The 19,394-nt window shown below is 41.6% G+C and overlaps 1 protein-coding gene across 2 annotated transcripts; it reads right to left on the reverse strand.

The window, feature by feature from the left end:
* Positions 1-8,101: 8,101 nt before the first annotated feature.
* Positions 8,102-18,138, reverse strand: terf2ip (telomeric repeat binding factor 2, interacting protein). Of its 2 annotated transcripts, none has more exons than XM_080209427.1 (3): positions 16,779-18,138; positions 12,130-12,263; positions 8,102-9,859 (listed from the first exon to the last, which is right to left on the reverse strand). In XM_080209427.1, the coding sequence occupies exons 1-3, from the start codon at positions 17,116-17,118 to the stop codon at positions 9,356-9,358; spliced, it is 978 nt and encodes a 325-aa protein (XP_080065553.1). In that variant the 5' UTR covers positions 17,119-18,138; the 3' UTR covers positions 8,102-9,355. The 2 variants fall into 2 exon arrangements, with proteins under 2 accessions (XP_080065553.1, XP_080065552.1); XM_080209426.1 differs by having other exon boundaries at positions 16,473-18,138.
* Between the last annotated feature and the right edge of the window lie 1,256 nt (positions 18,139-19,394).

The raw sequence follows: 19,394 nt of genomic DNA on the forward strand, positions 1-19,394 counted from the left end.
ATCCTTGTGTAAGTGCGGCGACCAAAACTGCACACAGTACTCCAGCTGCGGCCTCACCAATGCCCTATACAGCTGCAGCAAGACCTCCCTACTTTTATATTCAATCCCCCTCGCTATGAAGAACTAGGCAGAAGAACGATTTGGCACAGCCAAGAAGGGCCTGTTTCTGTGCTGTAGTGTTTTATGGTTGATAATGGGTTACTGGGACTGTCATGAGGAAGGAGAAAGTGATTTGTCTGGGTCTGCATTCACAAGTTTTTAGAAGGATGTGGGGAGATCTGGTTGAGAAGTATAAAATTATAACCTGGCTGGACAGGCTAGATGCAGGGGGGACACTTTTCCTGGTTGGAGAATCTAGAACCAGGAGATAGAATAGCACATTTAAGTTTGCAGTGAGGAACGATTTCTTCATTCAAGAATAGTGAGCTTGTAGAAGTTGCAATGTATTCAAAGAGATAAAATTCAGATTTTAATGGCATTGGGGGTATGGGCAGAAAGTGCGAACATGAAAATGGAGGATCAGCCATGATCATTGAATCGCAATCTGTGTTTGGGCTAAAACTAATGGTGTAATCACCACTTACTAATTTGGTTCTGGGAGGCTGAAATTTTTATGTGCATGCGTCATGATAAACTTGCGTTATAAGCAAGAGCTGGGTTTGGGTTTCAGTGTGCAGGTATTCCTGTATGAAAAAATATTAAATATAAATCCATAACACTACCACGAGGGACATTAGCTCAATTTTGGAAAGCAAATTTAAGACCAGACAGGTTTTTCCACACTGATCAATAATTCTGGTATTTTACTATGCACTTAAATATGCATTTTAGGCTAACAGTAGCTATTAGTCTTGAGCAGCTCCATGATCTAGAGCAGTGGTTTCTCACCTTTTCAATAACACGGCACCAATCTGAGATGAATAATTCCACAGCACGTGTACGTTTCAGCTGAATCAATTGCTCATGTTTACTATGGTTACAATCTTAGAGAGGTTTACAACATACAATTGAAATTCAATTGGTTCACAGCAAAATAGCAACTTACCACGTTAGTTTACATTTATAAATCTTGACAATTTATAATCTTTTAGATGTAAATTCAAGAGTTGCATTCATTAAATTTACTCAAACATGTGATGTTTGAGAAAAACATCTGATTATATAATCATTCTAGGGTTGTTGGTATCAATGGAAATGCTGACATTTATTTATTGTCTATTCACAATTGCTCTCAAAGGTGGGAGTGGGCTTTCTTTTGAACAGGGTGTAGCTGTTTTATCCAGTGGCTTCCTGGGCCATTTCAGAGGGCTGGTAAGTAAATACAAAATGAGAATTGCATTTGAATGGAGCCTTTCAAACCACTGGAAGTTTCAAAACCAATGAATTTTTTTTGAAGAGGGTCATTGTTATGTCAGGAACATGGCGACCAATTTCTACACAGCATAGTTTGTTTTTGTTAAATATGTCCCAAATGCAGCATTGAAATATTTTTAAATGAACTTTTTTTATAAGTTCAAATTCCTGCTTTTGTTTTAGGGAATCTTCCTCATTGCCTCTGCAGTATCATATTTTACTGATAAAACCATCTTAGTGATAGTTTCCAAACACCACTCAGTTTAAATCAGATTATTTAATTATTTCCAATTCTAACAATCAAATATGGTGTTCTTTGTGTTTTACAAATAAATATTCAGATCCAAATCTCCAAACAAATGTTGCAGAATGTATCCCTCATTGCACTCGAGAAGGAGAATCTAGCACTGCATTTTTGTTTGGAATTCATTGCCAGCTGATGAATTTTACCCTAACCTGGGATATAATGTCGCTACTTGTTGGATAAACTCTAAAGAAAGCTCCCTGTTAATACTGCATTCTCTAATGTTGATTACTTCCATTTTCATTACATTAGCCACCACAAAAATAATACCGGCCTTTAAAAAATAGTAATTGAAATATTTGACATTTCAATAAACACCAACACAGTATCAGGAGGAACTTGTTACAGATACATGCAATGAACCAAAGGCTTTTTAATCATCCAATACAATATCAATAGAATATAATACTTACCCCATTGTAAAGAAAACATACATGAGATCTATTGAATAATGAACAAACCAATAAATGAAAACATCATGTCAATTGGAAAGAGTTAATGTTTTATATTCAACTCATTCTTGTAAAATAACGTGTCAATCTGCCATCTCCACTTTTTATTTCTTGTTTAAATGAGCAAAAACATTTTATACTTTGTTTTTCTGCACTTTTGATAACACAATGAACAACTGTTGCTAGTGCCTTAGAGTATTGCAAGAACTAATCATTAATTACAGAAATCCATCGGAGTGTGGAAATCGTTCTCACAAAATCACGGTTGGTTTAACACCCCGATTTATCCATTCTGCAATAAATTGATATCCACACAAAGTGCAGACTTTGAACTCACCAACTTAAACAAAATATCTAAAACATTTGAGCTATGGATGACATTTTTCTGTGTAAAATTACATTTTACACAGTTTATTCATTAATTTAAAGTGGGCCCTTTTTGAACAGAAGGCATGTAAATTCACTATATTTAGCAAAGTACACAGAATACTTCGTTACAAAGTGTTTCTGGATGTCAATTTACTTTACAATTTCCTCCTGGAGGTTACTTATCAGGGATATGATCACAATAATGAGTGAAGTGTTGAATTAAACTCTCTGGACAAACAGGACTGGACCCTTTCATGAAATTACAATCACAAAGCAGCAATCAATAGCTGGGACCATGGCTAATTATATCTTCCCACCCAAGGGGCACTGGTGTAATTTTACTGTTTCACTTAGCCCTGTTTTAGATTAATTGATATGTTACATATGAGGCATCAGTACTGGGTGCACTGGTATTCCTTGCATTGTAATTTCAGCAGTTTCACAATTCTGGTATATGAGTTGGTACTGATTGCCAATCCTTTCATATATCATAGGCATGTTTTGAGGATTTCAGTACTGGTGTTTCCTGTGATCGATCTTGAAGTTGGTTTGGAGAGATCTTGCTGACATTCAGTTCCTCTTGTTTCTCCTTTTCTCTATTTTAGTTGTCTGTGCCAGTTTGTCCAATGTTCAAACTTGTTCTTGTGGGCAATACACCATACAGCGCAATAAGCTGACAGTAACATAGAGATCTAAACACCCTGTCTCCTGCCCCCCCCCCCCAGTGTTAGGTAGTAATCTCCAGAACTGTCCAACAACCTCTGCAGATTATTCAATTTGTCTACCTTCTGGTATCATATGTGATATATTTGACTAACCCGTAATAGGTATTTCCTGTTCAATCTCAATATATATTTGGATCTGGTAGAACTAGCTAATTCTGACTACCAGGAGATTTAAAGATAAGTTGCGCGAAGTAGTTATTGAACTTGAATCAAGGTTATGTACCTGACATAAAATTAGAATTAAAATTCTAAAACACGATGGACCATTTTTCAGATTTTTAGCAGCAGATCAAAATAGAACTTGGGAATTAACTTTTGTATTGAATTACATACAAAGGCCATTCAATCGATCATATCTATGCCACTCTCTGCAAGAATAACTCACCTAGTCCCATTCCCCTGTAACCCTGCAATTATTTTCTCTTTAGACAATTATCCAATTCTCTTTTGAAGGCCTCAACTGAATATGCCTCCACCATACTCCCAGGCAGTGCATTCCAGACTCTTCACTGAACAAAGTTTTTCCTTCTGTCATTGTTCCTTTGCTCTTAACACTGATTCCTGGGGGTATATACCTATCCCCAGTCTGAAAATAACTATTCACCAGTAAGAACGCTGTTTCCTGTCACTCAGCCAGTTTTGTATCCATGCTGCTGTTGTCCCTTTTCTTCCCTGAGTTCTAACTTTGCTGTCAAGCTTGCTATGTGCATTTTGGCAAATGACTTTTAAAAGTTCGTATACACCACAGTAGCCTATGTCAACACTACCTAAAACTGAAGCATGATTAGTTAAACATGATTTTCCCTAACCTGTTTAGAATCTCCTTAATTCATCCCCATTTACTTGAGTTATTTAATTGTGTCTGTAATTTCCCAGCACTGAGGTTAAATTGACTGGTCTCATCCTTACACCAATTTGTTGAACAAAGATGTGATGTTTGCAATTCTCTAGTCCTCAAACACCACCCCTCTATCGAAGAAACATTGAAAATTACAGCCAGTGTTGAAATTCCTACTCTTACTACCCTATGTACTCTTGGATACAACTTTTCTAGCTATGATAACAACTAGGTATAGCTGGTCAATGTAATACCACTTATCAGTTTTTATCCCATCCAGCGTCTTTTCTATTTTTTTCACTATGATTTGGGCAGCATAATGTGTAAATTCCCCTTCAGGTCCCCAATTGGCTCCACTCTGGGGGCAGCACAGTGGTTAGCATTGCTGTCCCACAGCACCAGGGACCCGGGTTCGATTTCTGGCTTGGGTCACTGGCTGTTTGGTGTTTGCAAGTTCTCCCTGTGTCTGTGTGGGTTTCCTCCAGGTGCTCCAGTTTCCCCTCTCAGTCTGAAAGATGTGCTGGTTAGATGCATTGACCCAAACAGGTGCTGGAGTGTGGCAACTAGGGGAATTTCACAATAACTTCATTGCAGGGTTAATGTATGCCTTACTTGTGACTAACAAATAAACTTTACTCTGTCCCCTTACTATTAAGGCTATAGAAGACTTTCAGATTTCCTTTTATGTTAGCAGTTGGGTTTCTTATTCTCTTTGCTTCTTGTTTATTTTTTTACTTCCCCTCTGAACAGTCAATGTTGAGCCTGATTCTCAATTGTATTATCTACTGGACATCTGGCATTATGCATTTTTTTTCCTCTGCTTTACCTCTCTTTTGCCATTCATGGAGTTCCAGATTTGTTGATCTTGCCTTTCTGCATAGTAATTGGAATGTACCCAATCCATCTCCTTTTTAAAAACAGCCTGATGTTCGGTTACAGGTTTGATCCAAATATAATTGGGTCAGATCTGTTCTCACCCATTTGTCATTAACTCTCTCCAAATAAATTATTTTTACTCTGGATGGATTGTTATCCTTTTTAACCTGAACCTTACAAAACTATGTTCACTGTTTGCTAAATATTCCCTAAATGCATTGACACTTGACTCAACTCAATCTCTAAAGACAATTGCAGGTTATTCAATTTGTCTACTCATTAAATACAAAAAAACCTGATTGGGTACTGACTGGAGTATCTGGAGGAAATCCACACTGACACGGGGACTTCTTTTCAGCTACCAACAAGACTCATCAGGTAGTTCTTTTCATGGATCTAACAAGTAAAATGAACTCAAATTAACTTAGGGACAAATTAAGAGGGGCAGCACCCCAAACAGGAAGGGGGAATGGCCCAAACAGAAACCAAAGTCCAAAGGAATCTTAAAACATTAAATCAAAATGTGATTGTAAGGGTCTATAACACACACCAGCCCCTGCGGTGCCCAGAAGGCGTCAACTGTAACACAGACACGGGGAGAATGTGCAAACACTAAACAACCGGAAATCGAACCCAGGTCCCTGGTGCTGTGGGGCAGCAATGCTAACCACTGTGCCGCCCCCCCCAGAGTGGGGCCAACTGGGGACCTAAAGGGGAATTTACACATTATGCTGCCTAAGTAAGAGTGAAAAAAATAGAAGACACTGGATGGGATAAAAACTGATAAGAAGTGGTATTACATTGACGAGCAAAACAATTCTCGAAATTCTTGCCCATTTCTGTCCTTTATGTCACTATATTAGAATATAACATTCTTTAACCTAATTTCTTTGCAATTTGTTCCTCTACATTTTTTCCACTAATTGGCATCCTAAAAATAAATGCAGTAATGTAACAGTATTCTAACCAAATAGATTCTATCCTTGGGGCTGGGTTGGCCTCCCTCTAGAACTGTAATGTTCACTTTAATACTGTTACCTCACCTTATTGATTTCCTTCCCAGAACACCTTGTAGTTAAGAATCTTTAGTACCCAATCTTGCTCTTCTTAGAGCCAGATGTTATAACCACAACATGTTCCTACAAAGCAACCTGTGTCTGCAGCTCAACTTGTTTACCACATTCACATAGTCCACATTAACTCTGTTAAGGACCAGATCAGAAACATCAGCTGCACTGTGAAGTTAACCTAGACCCTTAAGTTTTATATTTGATTCGGGCATCTGGGTGAGCATAAGGTCTGATTCAAGTGACCAACACAGAAGCTTTTATCAAAACAAACTTTATTTAAACAGAATATAACAAAAATAATTAGCATAATTTTTACCAACCAACATGACAAAATATAATTCTCAACAGGTAGTTATCCCTATTCCAATTTAGCAGTATCCTGCACCCCATCCCTTCTAACCACAGACACATACATACAGACATGAATCCCTTCTTTAGAATCAGTTAGCACATAAACCAAAGGTGCTTAGGGGGGAAATGATCCAGACAGATACTTGTCTTCAAATTCTTATGCAGCAACTTCCAGACAGTGGAATCTTGAGAAAGCTTATTTCTTGGCCAGTTACGGTCTCTACTTCAGGCAGAGCCAGAAGTACAGAAAAAGCAACCTCTTACCTAGCTGTACCCAATCATGTGACTTTACCTGTCAATTAACCTAATCAAGCCCTATTCGGCAAGATCCTAGGGAAAGCCAAACAACAGAACCCTGCATTAATTCAGATCAGAACAAACACTATCAATTATGTTGAATGTAACTGACTCCATCAATAACAAACTATTTCCTGGTGGTTTCGGCCTCTCCCAATTATGTGCGCCTAGGTTTTGATATCAGGGTCACCAACCATTCCACATTTTTTTCTCATCATTGCATGTGCAGCTCACAGCCAACACACTGCATATACATAGACACAGCCACAAGGAAGCAGCACCAATTCTACTCTGCTCTGCCTTAACAATTGGCATGCTGGTGAGGAATAATGTGCTAGGGAGTAGGCAAAGTGAAGAGCAGTGAAGAATGTTAACAGTTTAATCTGTTGATATTCTCCAAAAATCTTGTGTGGCATGGTAGCACAGTGGTTAGCACTGCTGCTTCACAGCTCCAGGGACCTGGGTTTGATTCCTGGCTCAGGTCACTGTGTGTGGAGTTTGCACATTCGCCTCATGTCTGCGTGGGTTTCCTCTGGGTACTCTGGTTTCCTCCCACAATCCAAAGATGTGCAGGGTAGGTTGATTGGCTATGCTAAGAAATTGCCCCTTAGGGTCCTGGGATGAGTAGGTTAGAGAGATTAGTGGGTATAATATGTTGGGATATGGGGGTAGGGTCGAGTTGGATTGTGTTCGGTGCAGACTCGATGGGCCGAAAGGCCTCTTTCTGTACTGCAGGGTTGTATGATTCTAATTATTCTCACTTAACTGTATTTCCAAGGTTGACGTTATCTACAAACTTTGTAACTATGCCCTGTGTCATCAAGTCTAGGTAATAAATATATATGAACTCCCATCATATCACTCAGCCATTTACTTAGCAACCAGCTCTCAACCCTAACCAAAAAGCAGCACAGTTTTAATTTGTCATCCCAGTCAGGAACAAAGTGCTTTACAATTTTTATTTAGGGTGGCATATTGACAAGCACCACTGTCTCAGTGCCAGGGATGCAAACTTGTGGAGTTTGCAGTCTCTGCACATCTGTGAGAATTTCCTTTGGGTGCTCTGGTTTCTTCCCACAGTCTAAAGATGTGCAGATTAGGTTGATTGCCACTTTGTATCTCAGGCTATGTGGGTTAGGGGGAATTAGAGAATTAAAGAAGTAGGGTGAAGGGGGAAATAGGGTAGGATGCTCTGCTGGAGAGCCAGTGCAGACTTGATAGGCTAAATAGCTCCTTTCTGCACTGTAGGGATTTCAATATTCTTAGTTCCAGTTGCTATGGCTGGTGGACTGTATAAAAAGTGTTTTGTAGATAGGCAACCCCATTCCTTTGGTAATGAAAATTTTAACATTTTAACAATAAAAGGGGACAATTAACTGCCATACAAGATCGAGAAAAGAAATAACTGAATAGAATAACTGAATAGCTTTAGTCACTTATAAAATAGTCAACTTTTGAAGCAAAAAATATTTCACAAGTTTTTAATGATTATTGCATTGGGTAGAACAATGCCAGTGGTCATATTTGCTGACATTATCACTACAGAGCGCACGGTTGTTTCTCTTATCACTCATCTATTTTGCCCAAATAGATAGTTGCAATTATTACTGTAGATCTTAGCCTTCAGTGTAAGTTCATTTGAACTGTATAAAACTTAAACATCTGGTAGATCAATACAAACGCCATTACTCCTTTGTCCACAGTATGGACTATGGCTTCCTTATGTTGGTGGCAACTTCTCTGGGCTTCAGGAAGAGCTAATTGTGTTTAACAAGGCAAGCCCCATCTCCCTTTACAGGCAGTGTACAGTTGCATAGTTTACCAACTCTTGGAAAACCGAAGCATTTTAATTCAGACAAGCGCACTAAGGAAGGCCAATTATATATTAAGTGTTCTGTCTCTAAGTCTTGCCATCTTTGAACCTTTCCCACGTGTGATCATAATATTTTCAGAAAAAACAGGCCCTGCAAGTTATGGACAGTTAAGGGGGCTTTGCTCTACAAGTTCAAAACTTTCCTTGCTCAAGACCCTAGCAGGTGCTAGGCACAGTTGCTTGAATAATCAAATTTCACAGGAATGCAGATTTTAATTTTTCATTATCCAATGTTACTTTTTAAATGATAGTAAACATCAATGCTTCTTAAATTTCACCAATAAATTATTAGTGAAGTGTTTACTTGTGTTATTTCCCCACACTCCAGCCCCATAAAAGATGGTTTTCTGTTCAAAGCCATTTGTACATATTAGTCTTTACTATCCTTGGTCCTGTGGGGCACAATCCTTTCCTGAAATTTGTTCTACATGGTCTTTCCTTCCCTACCCCACAAGCCAAATGGAAGTTATTTTTAAATAACTACTGTTTGTATTCATTTTATTATGTCTCCAAACTCAACCCCTCAGGTTAGACAGAGCACAAAATTGAATGTCTAGTAAAACAAGCATCAAATTTCAACTTCATTAGATCACCATCTCTTATGGGAAATGGAAACATGGGATGTTCCAGTTCAGCAAAGTGACTGCAGTCTAGATTTGTGCCCCACAGTTTTGTATTCTGGTTTCATGAATGGGACTTCACGCATTTGGCCCTCAACTAACAGAAACTTACGTCTCATCCAATAAAATTCAGATGTGAACATGGGTCTTGAGATTTAAAAAAGACCATTCAAGCAATATCATGAAAACTGCTGCCTCCTCAGAAGTTGCAGCCCAAATTCATATTGCTAACTTTTACGAAAGGCAATGCGTTTGGCCAAATTATCACTGCCAAATTTCTGGATTAACTGCTCCTGCACTTTTCTGTCAGCCTTCTCCAAGTCAAGGTCATCTTGGTGTGTCCAGATAGGATAGCCATCTGGCCGGTGACCAGTTTCCATAAAATGCAATGCTGCTGTGAGCTCTCCATTGTTCTTCAATAACAATTGTGTGGCTGCACAGAGATCCAGGTTATGAGTTTGCATCAATGTATTAATAGCTTTAATTGCACATTCTACTTCATCCTGGGATGCTGTGGGCAGGGAGGATAACTCATCCACTGGTGTCTGAGAGCCTAATTCCGATTGTTCATCGTCCATGACAAACCCTGCTAAAGTTTCTTTATGCTTAGGACAAAGCTTGGCAGGATTCACTTGCAGCAGTTTGTCAGTCTCCATCTGCTGCTCTTGAGGAACCTTCTTGGTCGCTATTTCATTACCAATATTTACCAGTTCTGGAGTGTCATCTTCAACCTAGAATGAGGATCAAAACTGTTTCAAGTCAGTTGGAGTATACAACCTATCACAAACCAACTGAATATATGGTTCAAACAGCTCATTTGCAGAAGGTTCTCTATCAACTCTGGTTTGTCCCATTTCAAATTGCTCTTGAATAGGCAATCTAGGCTATGACAGATTTATAACCCTCCTCCTCTTATCACTTGGTTATGCTGAGTAAAACACCAATCCAGTTTAATACAGAAAATCCTAGAAATACTTCGCTGGTCTGGCAGCACCTGTGGAACGTTACTGTTTTAGATTCTAATATAGAAAACCAGAAGCAGGAGTAGGCCATTCATTTTGATTAAATTCAATATCCTGATCCCACCTCTTTCCACCCATATCCCTTTAGCCCCAGAGCTATAGCTCATTAGAAATGTAATGTTTTCAGCAAGTGAAAGGAGTAGGGAAAGAAGAACAAAAGTAACAAAGTTTATTTTGGTAAGGAGTGGTAATGGGGCAAGAAATAAAAGATGTGTCAGAGAAGCTGTGAGTGACAGGATAGCTAATGTTTCTCTGGTGCAAAAAGAAAAAGTAAATGGTTTAGCTCAACGTTGTGTCCAGAAGGCTGTAAAGTGCACAAAAAGTGAGGTAATGTTTCCCAAGCTTGTGTCGTGTTTCACTGGGACACTTTAGCAGGCCAAAGACAGAAAAGTCATTAGTGAGAGCAACTTGGTCCTCAATGTCCCAACATCTACAAAGCCAAAGTCAGGTACGTGCATGGAATATTCATTTTTCACTTGGATGGGTGCTGTTGCAATATCATTTAAAGCTTCATACTACTTGGGGAGAAAGCAGTGCATGAGATCAGCACTCCATTATCATAGTCATTGTATATATTGCAACAACAGTGCAATCATGTACCAAGTCATCAAGCTGATTTCTGCATCTGCCTACCACTGAAACTCCAAAGAGGAGTAGTACCATGGAAACACCATCACCTTTAAATGCCCAAAGAGACACACCACCATTAGGCAAACATATACTGCCATCCCAGCAGAGTTGATGGGACAGAAGTTTGCAATGCCTCCACCATAGTCTCTGACATAGAGTCAGAAGTTTACAGCATGGAAACAGGTCCTTCAGCCCAACTTGTCCATGTAGCCTTTTTTTTAAAATCCCTAAGCTAATTCCAATTGCCTGCATTTGGCCTACATCCCTCTATACCCATTGTACGCATGTAACTATCTAAATGCTTTTTAAAAGACAAAATTGTACCTGCTTCAACTACTACCTCTGGCAGCTTGTTCCAGACACTCACCACTCTCTGAAAAAATTGCCCTTCTGGACACTTAGAGGGGCTGTCCAACATTATTGTGGGAACACCAGCAATAAAAGTTTAGTGACTCAGGTCAACTAGAGCCAGCAAAAAAAGCTAGGTCGCCAGCACTGGCCATCAACTTGGTCAAGTAGAAAGACCGTTACTTAATGTGATAGAATTGGCAATGAAGTGTCATTTACAAGTAAGTCATAACGACTACAACTTGGATAACAATTAGCAAAGCTGATGGCCACACTACAGAGATTCAGCAGGTTGAGGGTATAATTATACTAAAGCCTTGTTTTGACTGGTGCAGTGGACATAATCTCCCAAGGTAAAAATAGAATATGCTGTGGCCAAGACTCTTCCTTAATCTAATATCAAAAACAGATTAGGTGATATTCAGCATAATAATGACAAATGTGCAGTGAGATGAAAATGTTTGTACAGTACTTCAAAAGACACTCCACTGCACATGCACACTGCCATTTGATAGCACTGTGGATTACCCCACTTTGCTGATGACTTAAATTGATCAATGGATCAGAAGTTAACCACTTTTAAAATGTCTGCAGATTTGTTTGGACAGGACTTACTTGGGCAATTTTCCACATTGTCAACTAGATGCCAGAGTTGAAGCTGTTTTGGAACAGTATGGCCAAGGAAGGGCAGAGGTCTTAAACACTGCACTCCAGCATACAGCCACTACTTAAGAAAATCAACCTCTACCTTTCCACACACGTCTGCCTCATCTGATATTGCCACCTAACAGTTTATACAGGAGGCAAGATCTGGTAAGTCAATCAATGGTGAGGGAGGCTATACCAGAGGAGATGGAGGTTGTGATTTTCTATAGTCCAGGAATATCAGGTGCCATCATAAACAAGGAAATTCTAGCTGTTTGCAAACCCCCGACCAAGCAAATTGCTAAAAAATTGATGAAAACAAACTTCATTAAAGGAAGCCAGTATTTACTGCCCACCTCAAATTCACGGATAGCGACAGGAAATATGTTGAAGCATTCCTCCTCTGAATTTACACCATCAGATACTCGTTCAAATGAGGCAGCTGCTTCCTCTCGGTCAATGTGCTGGCGACTGTCTGGGTTCTTTTTACCTATCAGATATATTAAACCAGTTACTCCAGCAACACTTCTGGTAATTAAAAAAAAAAGCAGCAACTAAATGAACTAGGTCAGACAATTTTATGAACAAGTAGCTGGTAAATAAATCATAGAATCCCTCAGTTCAGAGGGAGGCCATTCAGGCATTGTGCCTGCACAGACAATCCCATCTATGCAGCCCCTTGGATTAGCATGGCCAATCAACCTAACCTGCACATCTTTGGAGTGTGGGAGGAAACCTGAGCACGTGGAGGAAACCCATGCAGACACGGGGAGAATGTGCAAACTCCACACAGACACAGTCACCCACGATGGGAACTGAACCCAGATCTTTGGCATTGTGAGCCACCGCACTGCAATAGGGGTAGGGCCTTACTTTTATATAACGGTCACAAAAAACTCAAATGAATTACATTGAAATACAACGATTGCTTGACAGACTTGTACAGCAACAATTCTGGTGCTAGACCTCACAAGACATCTTCCTGCTCTTCCCTCAAGAGTGCTTGGACAGGGCCAGTTTATCTACTCAAACTGGAATTTCCCAAGAAGAATGAGATGTGATCCCACTCAAATGTTTAAAATTCTAAGGGGACTTGACAGGCTGGATAGTAGTTTCCCCTGGCTGCACAAATTTCAGACAAGAGGTAGACCATTTAGGACTGAGCTGTGGAGGAACTTCGTTCGTCAGAGGAGTGACTCTTTACCACAGCAAGCTATGGAGGCTCAGTCATTGCATATATTTAAGACAGAGATTGATAGATTTTGAATATAAAGCTGAGAGAGTTATGGTGCAGGACAATAGCATTAAAGTAGAAGGTCAGCCATAGTCTAATTAAATGGTGGAGGTCACATGGCCTACTCCTGCTCTTATGTTCCAAAGGATCTGAGGTCAGAATTGCAAGTATCTACCAATTAGGACTGAGAGTGACGTATAGAGAGTTGTGAATCTTTGTTAGCTTCACTAGAAAACTATGAATGCTCAGACATGGAGCGCATTCAGGGTGAAGATCAATAGTCTTTTTGGCGTTGGGGTTGGTGGGTTAAGCAAGAAATTATGGGAGATGGGATTGGAAAACAGTTGAAGAAGAGCTGAGCAGGCTCCAGGAGCAATTGGTCCTTTTGTCTCATTGCTTATATGAAGGATGAGACCACTGACAATGACACGCAGAGGAGTGGAAAAGCAAATTGTGCGGAGGGTGTGGAAAGTCTGCAGAGGGATCTGGATAGGCTGAGCGAGTGGGCAAGGACCTGGCAGATGGAGTACAATGTTAGCAAGTGTGAGGTTATCCACTTTGGCAGGAATAATAGTAGGAGGGATTACTATTTAAAGGGCGAAAAGCTGCAGCATGCTATGGTGCAGAGGGACCTGGGGGTCCTTGTGCATGAGTCGCAAAAACCCAGTCTGCAAGTGCAGCAGGTGATCAAGAAGGTGAATGGAATGCTGGCCTTTATAGCAAGGGGGATAGAATATAAAAGCAGGGAGGTCTTGCTGCAACTGTACAGGGCACTGGTGAGGCCGCAGCTGGAGTACTGTGTGCAGTTTTGGTCGCCGCACTTGCGCAAGGATATTTTGGCCTGGGAGGAAGTGCAGAGGAGGTTCACTAGGCTGATACCGGAGATGAAGGGGATAGACTATGAAGGGAGACTGAATAGACTGGGTCTGTACTCGTTGGAGTTTAAAAGGATGAGGGGGGATCTTATAGAGACGTATAAGATAATGAAAGGGATGGATAGGGTAGAGATAGAGAGATTCTTCCCACTCAGAAAGGACAGCAGGACTAGAGGGCACAGCCTCAAGATAAGGGAGGGGGCAGTTTAGAACGGAGTTGAGGAGGAACTTCTTCACTCAAAAGGGTGGTGAATCTCTGGAATTCTCTGCCTGTTGAAGTGGAGGTTACCTCGTTAAATATATTTAAGTCATGGGTAGATAGGTTTTTGACAGACAAGGGAATTAAGGGTTATGGGGAGAAAGCGGGAAAGTGGAACTGATCCACTTCAGATCAGCCATGATCTTATTGAATGGCGGGGCAGGCTCGAAGGGTTAGATGGCCTACTCCTGCTCCTATTTCTTATGTTATACAGCATTCACTGCATTGGGCTACTATATGGTCAAACCTGAACGACAATAGATTTGGGTAGCATAGCATAGCAACAATGATTAGAACTGTTACCTTGCAGTGCCAGAAACCATGGTTCAATTCAGATCTCAGGTGACTGTCTGTGTAGAGTTTATACTTTCCCCATATCCGAGTGGGTTTCCTGGGGTGTGCTAGTTTTCTCCCACAGTTCAAAAATGTGCAGATTTGTTGGATTGGCCATGCTAAATTGCCCCTTATTGGAGGTACAGGGACTTGGGCAAGATGGTCTGTCAGAGTTGGTGCAGACTTGATGGGCTGAATGGCCTCTTTCTGCACTATAGGGATTCTATAGAGAAGGAAGTAACGGAGATACGACTTTCTTTTCAAACCTTCTCAATGAAATCAAAGTCAGAGGCGCAGAAAAATCTACAGCAAGGATGCTGTAGGAAAATCACTTAAAAGAACATATCTTGACACACTTTAGGTTTAGGGTTTTAGTTGTTTAGCAATAAGAAGGTGTCCCTTGTGTCCTGTAAGAGTGGATACTTCTAATCAAGTGGAAGGGGTTTATTTTCGAAGCTCTATAACCTCCTCCTGCTCTACATCACAACTCATCTCCAAGCTTTGCACTGCTCTGGTCTCTTATCCATATCTCTCTCGCACGCGCACTCTCTCTCTCTCTCTCTCTCTCTCTCTCTCCCCCCCCGCCCCCATTATTTATTCCCTTTACCCATTTATTAGCCATTGCACCTTCACATTATTAAAACAAGACTGAAACTATTAGAATATTATAAATTCCCTCCCTAGGAGCAAAATGGGTGTATCTACAATAGATGGACTGCAGCAACTCATCATCTTCAAGGGCCATTAGGGAGGGTAACTGGTGATTATCCCTATAAGGGCAAAACAGCAAAGGAGAGTCAATCGACGTAAGGGACCAATTAGGACTAAGTAATCACCTCAAGGGGTGGAGTCTTGAGGCAGAAAACAGCCTAAAGACATATAGAAAACATACAGGAGACTGAGGCAAGATGACAGAATGGTTGTTAGCACTGCTGCCAGTGACCCAGGTTCAATTCCAGCCTTGAGTTTCACATTCTCCCAGTGTCTATGTCAGTTTGAATAGAATACCTATAATGCAAAAAGGAGGCCATTCAGCCCATCATCTGCACTAAACATAAACCCAGGCCCTGTAACCCCACACAATCCCCCTGACACTAGGGTCAATCAATCCGACCCATACATCTTAGGCTGTGGGAGGAAACCTGAGCACCTGGAGGGAACCCACGCAGACATGGTCAGAATGTGCAGACTCTACATAGGTGATCAGAGACCAGATTTGAACACAGTCCCTGGTGCTGCGAGGGACCAGTACTAACCACTATGCTGGCCTCAGTCCAAAAGTGTGTAGGTTAGGTTGATGGTTGTGATAAATTGCAGCTAGAAGATTACAAGCCTCTACAAATGTTTCCATATTAATAAATACCTTTTATATTGCTAACAATCCAAAACATACATCCTTATAGTAAGAAATGCTGGACACCCACAACCAATAAATGAGTAAAAAAGACAGGTCTACCTTAAGTAATAAAAGCAAATTACACAGATACTGGAATCTGAAACCAAAAGAGAAAATGCTGGAACATCTCAGCCGGACTGGCAGCATCTGTAAGGAGAGAAAAGAGCTGACATTTCGAGCCCAAATGATCCTTTTGTCAAAAATCTGACAAAGGGGTCATCTGGACTCGAGACGTCAGCTCTTTTCTCTCCTTACAGATGCTGCCAGACCTGCTGAGATTTTCCTGCGTTTTCTCTCTTCAGGTTCACCTTAAACAAGAAAAATGAAACCACATGAAAAGACAGGCGGCCTGAAGGACGTTTTGGTCAGAAATAGACAAAAAAAACACTACAACTAATTACCCTTTACCCAGTAACATCATTGCAATGTTAATGTAAACCTTACTTGTGACTAATAAACTTAAGGGACATCATCGATACATTTAGGGGTCCAAATACGCATGCGGACATCTGACGGTCTCACACATGCGCGCGGGCAGGCTCATCCGCACTTGCCGCCGGCAACCCAACGGCCGTCATTCCCCTGGCGCGGGAGGGCCTCACCTTTCCCCCCTCGAGCCGCCTCCGGTTTGGGAGCTGGCCTAGCGCTGGCCTCCTCCGGACCGTTCAACTTGGGAAAGATGGCGGTGGGGATGACGGAACGGCTGTCGAGTTGGTAAAGGTGTTCCCGGCCGCAGAGATAGCGCAAGTAGCGGCTCCGCATGGACTGCCAGGGGTGGGCAGTCAGCTGGATCCGCTCCATCTCCTGCCAGGCGGCTCTGCCGCGGACCGAGCGCCCGCTCTCTTTAACGTAAGACCGCAGGTACATCAAGATGGCGACGTCGTCCAGTTTGCTGAACTGCGTCCTACCGGCGCTTGGCTGGGCCCGCCGGACCTCAGCCCGCGGCGGGCTGGCTCGCTGGCTACTGTAGTCCTCCAGTGGTAGTTGTTCGTTCTTCTCCACGCAGTCCAGCACGTAGCGGGCTCTGGTGTAGCCCTTGGGCGGCGGCCCCGTCTCTTCCAGATCGGTCAGCAGGATGGCACCCCATTCCCGGTGTCGGCACATCACCCCGCCGCCGTGGATAATCAGCGGAAACAGCGAGCTCTTGGTGGGCCCCGGCCTCACGTAGAAGCGGAGCGGGACACCCTCGCTTCCCAGGAAAAGTGTCCGAGAGTGGGTCAGGGTTTGCTTGGAGGTCGAGGCCGCCATAAGGTTTAACGCGGGACCAGTGGGGGACTGGGGCAGAGGGACGGTGATGGGCCAGCCTGGGTAAAAATCCCTATTTTAATTGGATAAGCTTGTGTTAGCGACTGGGAGACTCAGCTCCTGATTGGGTATTGTGAGGGGGCTGCATTTCTATTGGACCTCCAGTGATGCACTTTTCCCTGAATGAAGGAGAGTTTTTATGCAGTCAACAATGTCCTATGGCTTTATTCATGATGTGGAGATGCCGCGTTGTACTGGGGTAAGCACAGTAACAATTCTCACAACACCAGGTTAAAATCCAACAGGTTTATTTGGTAGCAAAAGCCACTAGCTTTCGGACTTGCAAAATCTCACTAACTCCCGGCTGGAGACAATATACGTCTCTGTATTAAGAACACCTGTGCTTAACCTTCTCTCCAGTCACATTGTCTGTAGCTTTAAGACCTGATTACTTGTAAAGACTTGCATACCAACCATTATTTTGTAAATTGAGTTTGTGTCTTTATATACCCTACTTGTGAACAGAACTCCCACTTACCTGATGAAAGAGCAGCACTCCAGAAGCTGGTGGCTTTTGCTACCAAATAAACCTGTTGGACTTTAACTTGGTGTCATGAGACTTACAATAAATGCTGGCCAGCCAGCGATGGCCATGTCCCACAGATGAATTTTAAAAAAAAAGTTCCTCTTGAACTTAGTGGCTTTTTAGGTCATTTCAGAGGGAAGTTATGAGTCAAACACATTAATGTGCATCCGGAGTGACATGTAGGTCGGATAAAGTAAGGGTGGCAGATTTTCTTCCCTGCAGTGAACCAGATGGGTTTTATGACAATTGGAGATAGTTTCATGGGGACTATTACTGAGACTGGCTTTATATTTCAGTTGTCATGGTGGATTTTGAACCCATGGCCCCAGATCATTAGCTTGGGCCTCTGGATTACTAATCTATATTACCACTACACCACTGTCTCCCTGTGTCATTGGAGTCATTAATAAAAACTTGCTGCTTAAGAATTCAGACAATCATAAGTTTCCCAAGAGTTGTGTATGTTATTCTTTTCTTTAACTTAGAGGTCATGTGGAGGCTTGGGATTAGTGACAGGTTTCATTCAAATGACAGTTCTGATTGAATTAGCATACGGTGCTCTTCAGTACTAGCTGCATCTGGAGGTTAAAAGGATTTAACTCGCCCTTAGAGTCTATGATCTCTCCATGCAGAAGTTGAACTTCATGGAGTCTTCTGCAGTAATACATCTGCATTTAGCTTCCAAGCTCTTTTGTTTGGAATATTTTTCTAGCAAATTTTTTCAACATTTGTAACTTTGTTGGCTGCTTCCTTCAGTTCTGAATCCGTTGAAGATTATCATTTTCTGAGACCAAAATCACCCTCTTGTGCACTATGGGGTTTCAAGTGCTCATCTAAAAGCTTCTGAAAAGTTGAAAGGTTTCCTGCCTTTACAACCCTTTCAGGCGGTGAATTCCAGATTTAGCTGGTTGGCAGTCTTTCCATTGTCTTAGTGGAATTATAATTTATTAAAACCTAGTCAGGAAAATAAATAGCATCTTTAAAATAGAACACATCCTTGTAACTATATGAGAGGTCACAGTGATGAAACATTGGGCAGGATTTCCAGCCATTCCTACTGGGGGATCTTCCAGTCCTGCCACAGTTGAGCACTTCCATACATTTCCTGGTGATAGAATGGGTGAGCCATGCAAAATAAAGCTCATACACAATGCCCATCAAACACACTCAGGCAAGATACAGTACGGGTTCCCCCTTCTACACTTGCACCAAGCGTTCCCAGGACAGGTATGGCAAAAAATACAGAGAAAAGCTCTCTCTACACTGTCCCAAATAAACCAGTAAGAAGTCTCAGATCACCAGGTTAAAATTCAATAGATTTATTTGGAATTATGAACTTTCAGAGCGCAGCTCACTCACCTGATGAAGAAGCAGCACTCTGAAAGCTCGTTATTCCAAATAATCCTGTTGGATTTTAACCTAGTGTTGCGAGACTTATTACGGGATCCCAGTCCAACACTGGCATCTCCATCAAATAAACCATGGTGACAGTCCTAGATTTTCTGGGACTGTTCTGGAATTTGGCTGTTACGTTTCCCATACCTGGGCTTCCCATCACTTCACTTATCCTGGATATGTTTTTGCACAGTCCAGAACAAGTGCAATGCAGCCTAAACAGCTACGAGTGTGCAGTGGTGGGCATTTCCTCAGAGTTATTTGGCTTTAGCAGATGGGTGCTTGGTGCAAAGGTATT

This window comes from Carcharhinus amblyrhynchos, chromosome 21, assembly GCF_965287045.1.
Source record: "Carcharhinus amblyrhynchos chromosome 21, sCarAmb.v2.hapA, whole genome shotgun sequence".
Classification (NCBI taxonomy): domain Eukaryota; kingdom Metazoa; phylum Chordata; class Chondrichthyes; order Carcharhiniformes; family Carcharhinidae; genus Carcharhinus; species Carcharhinus amblyrhynchos.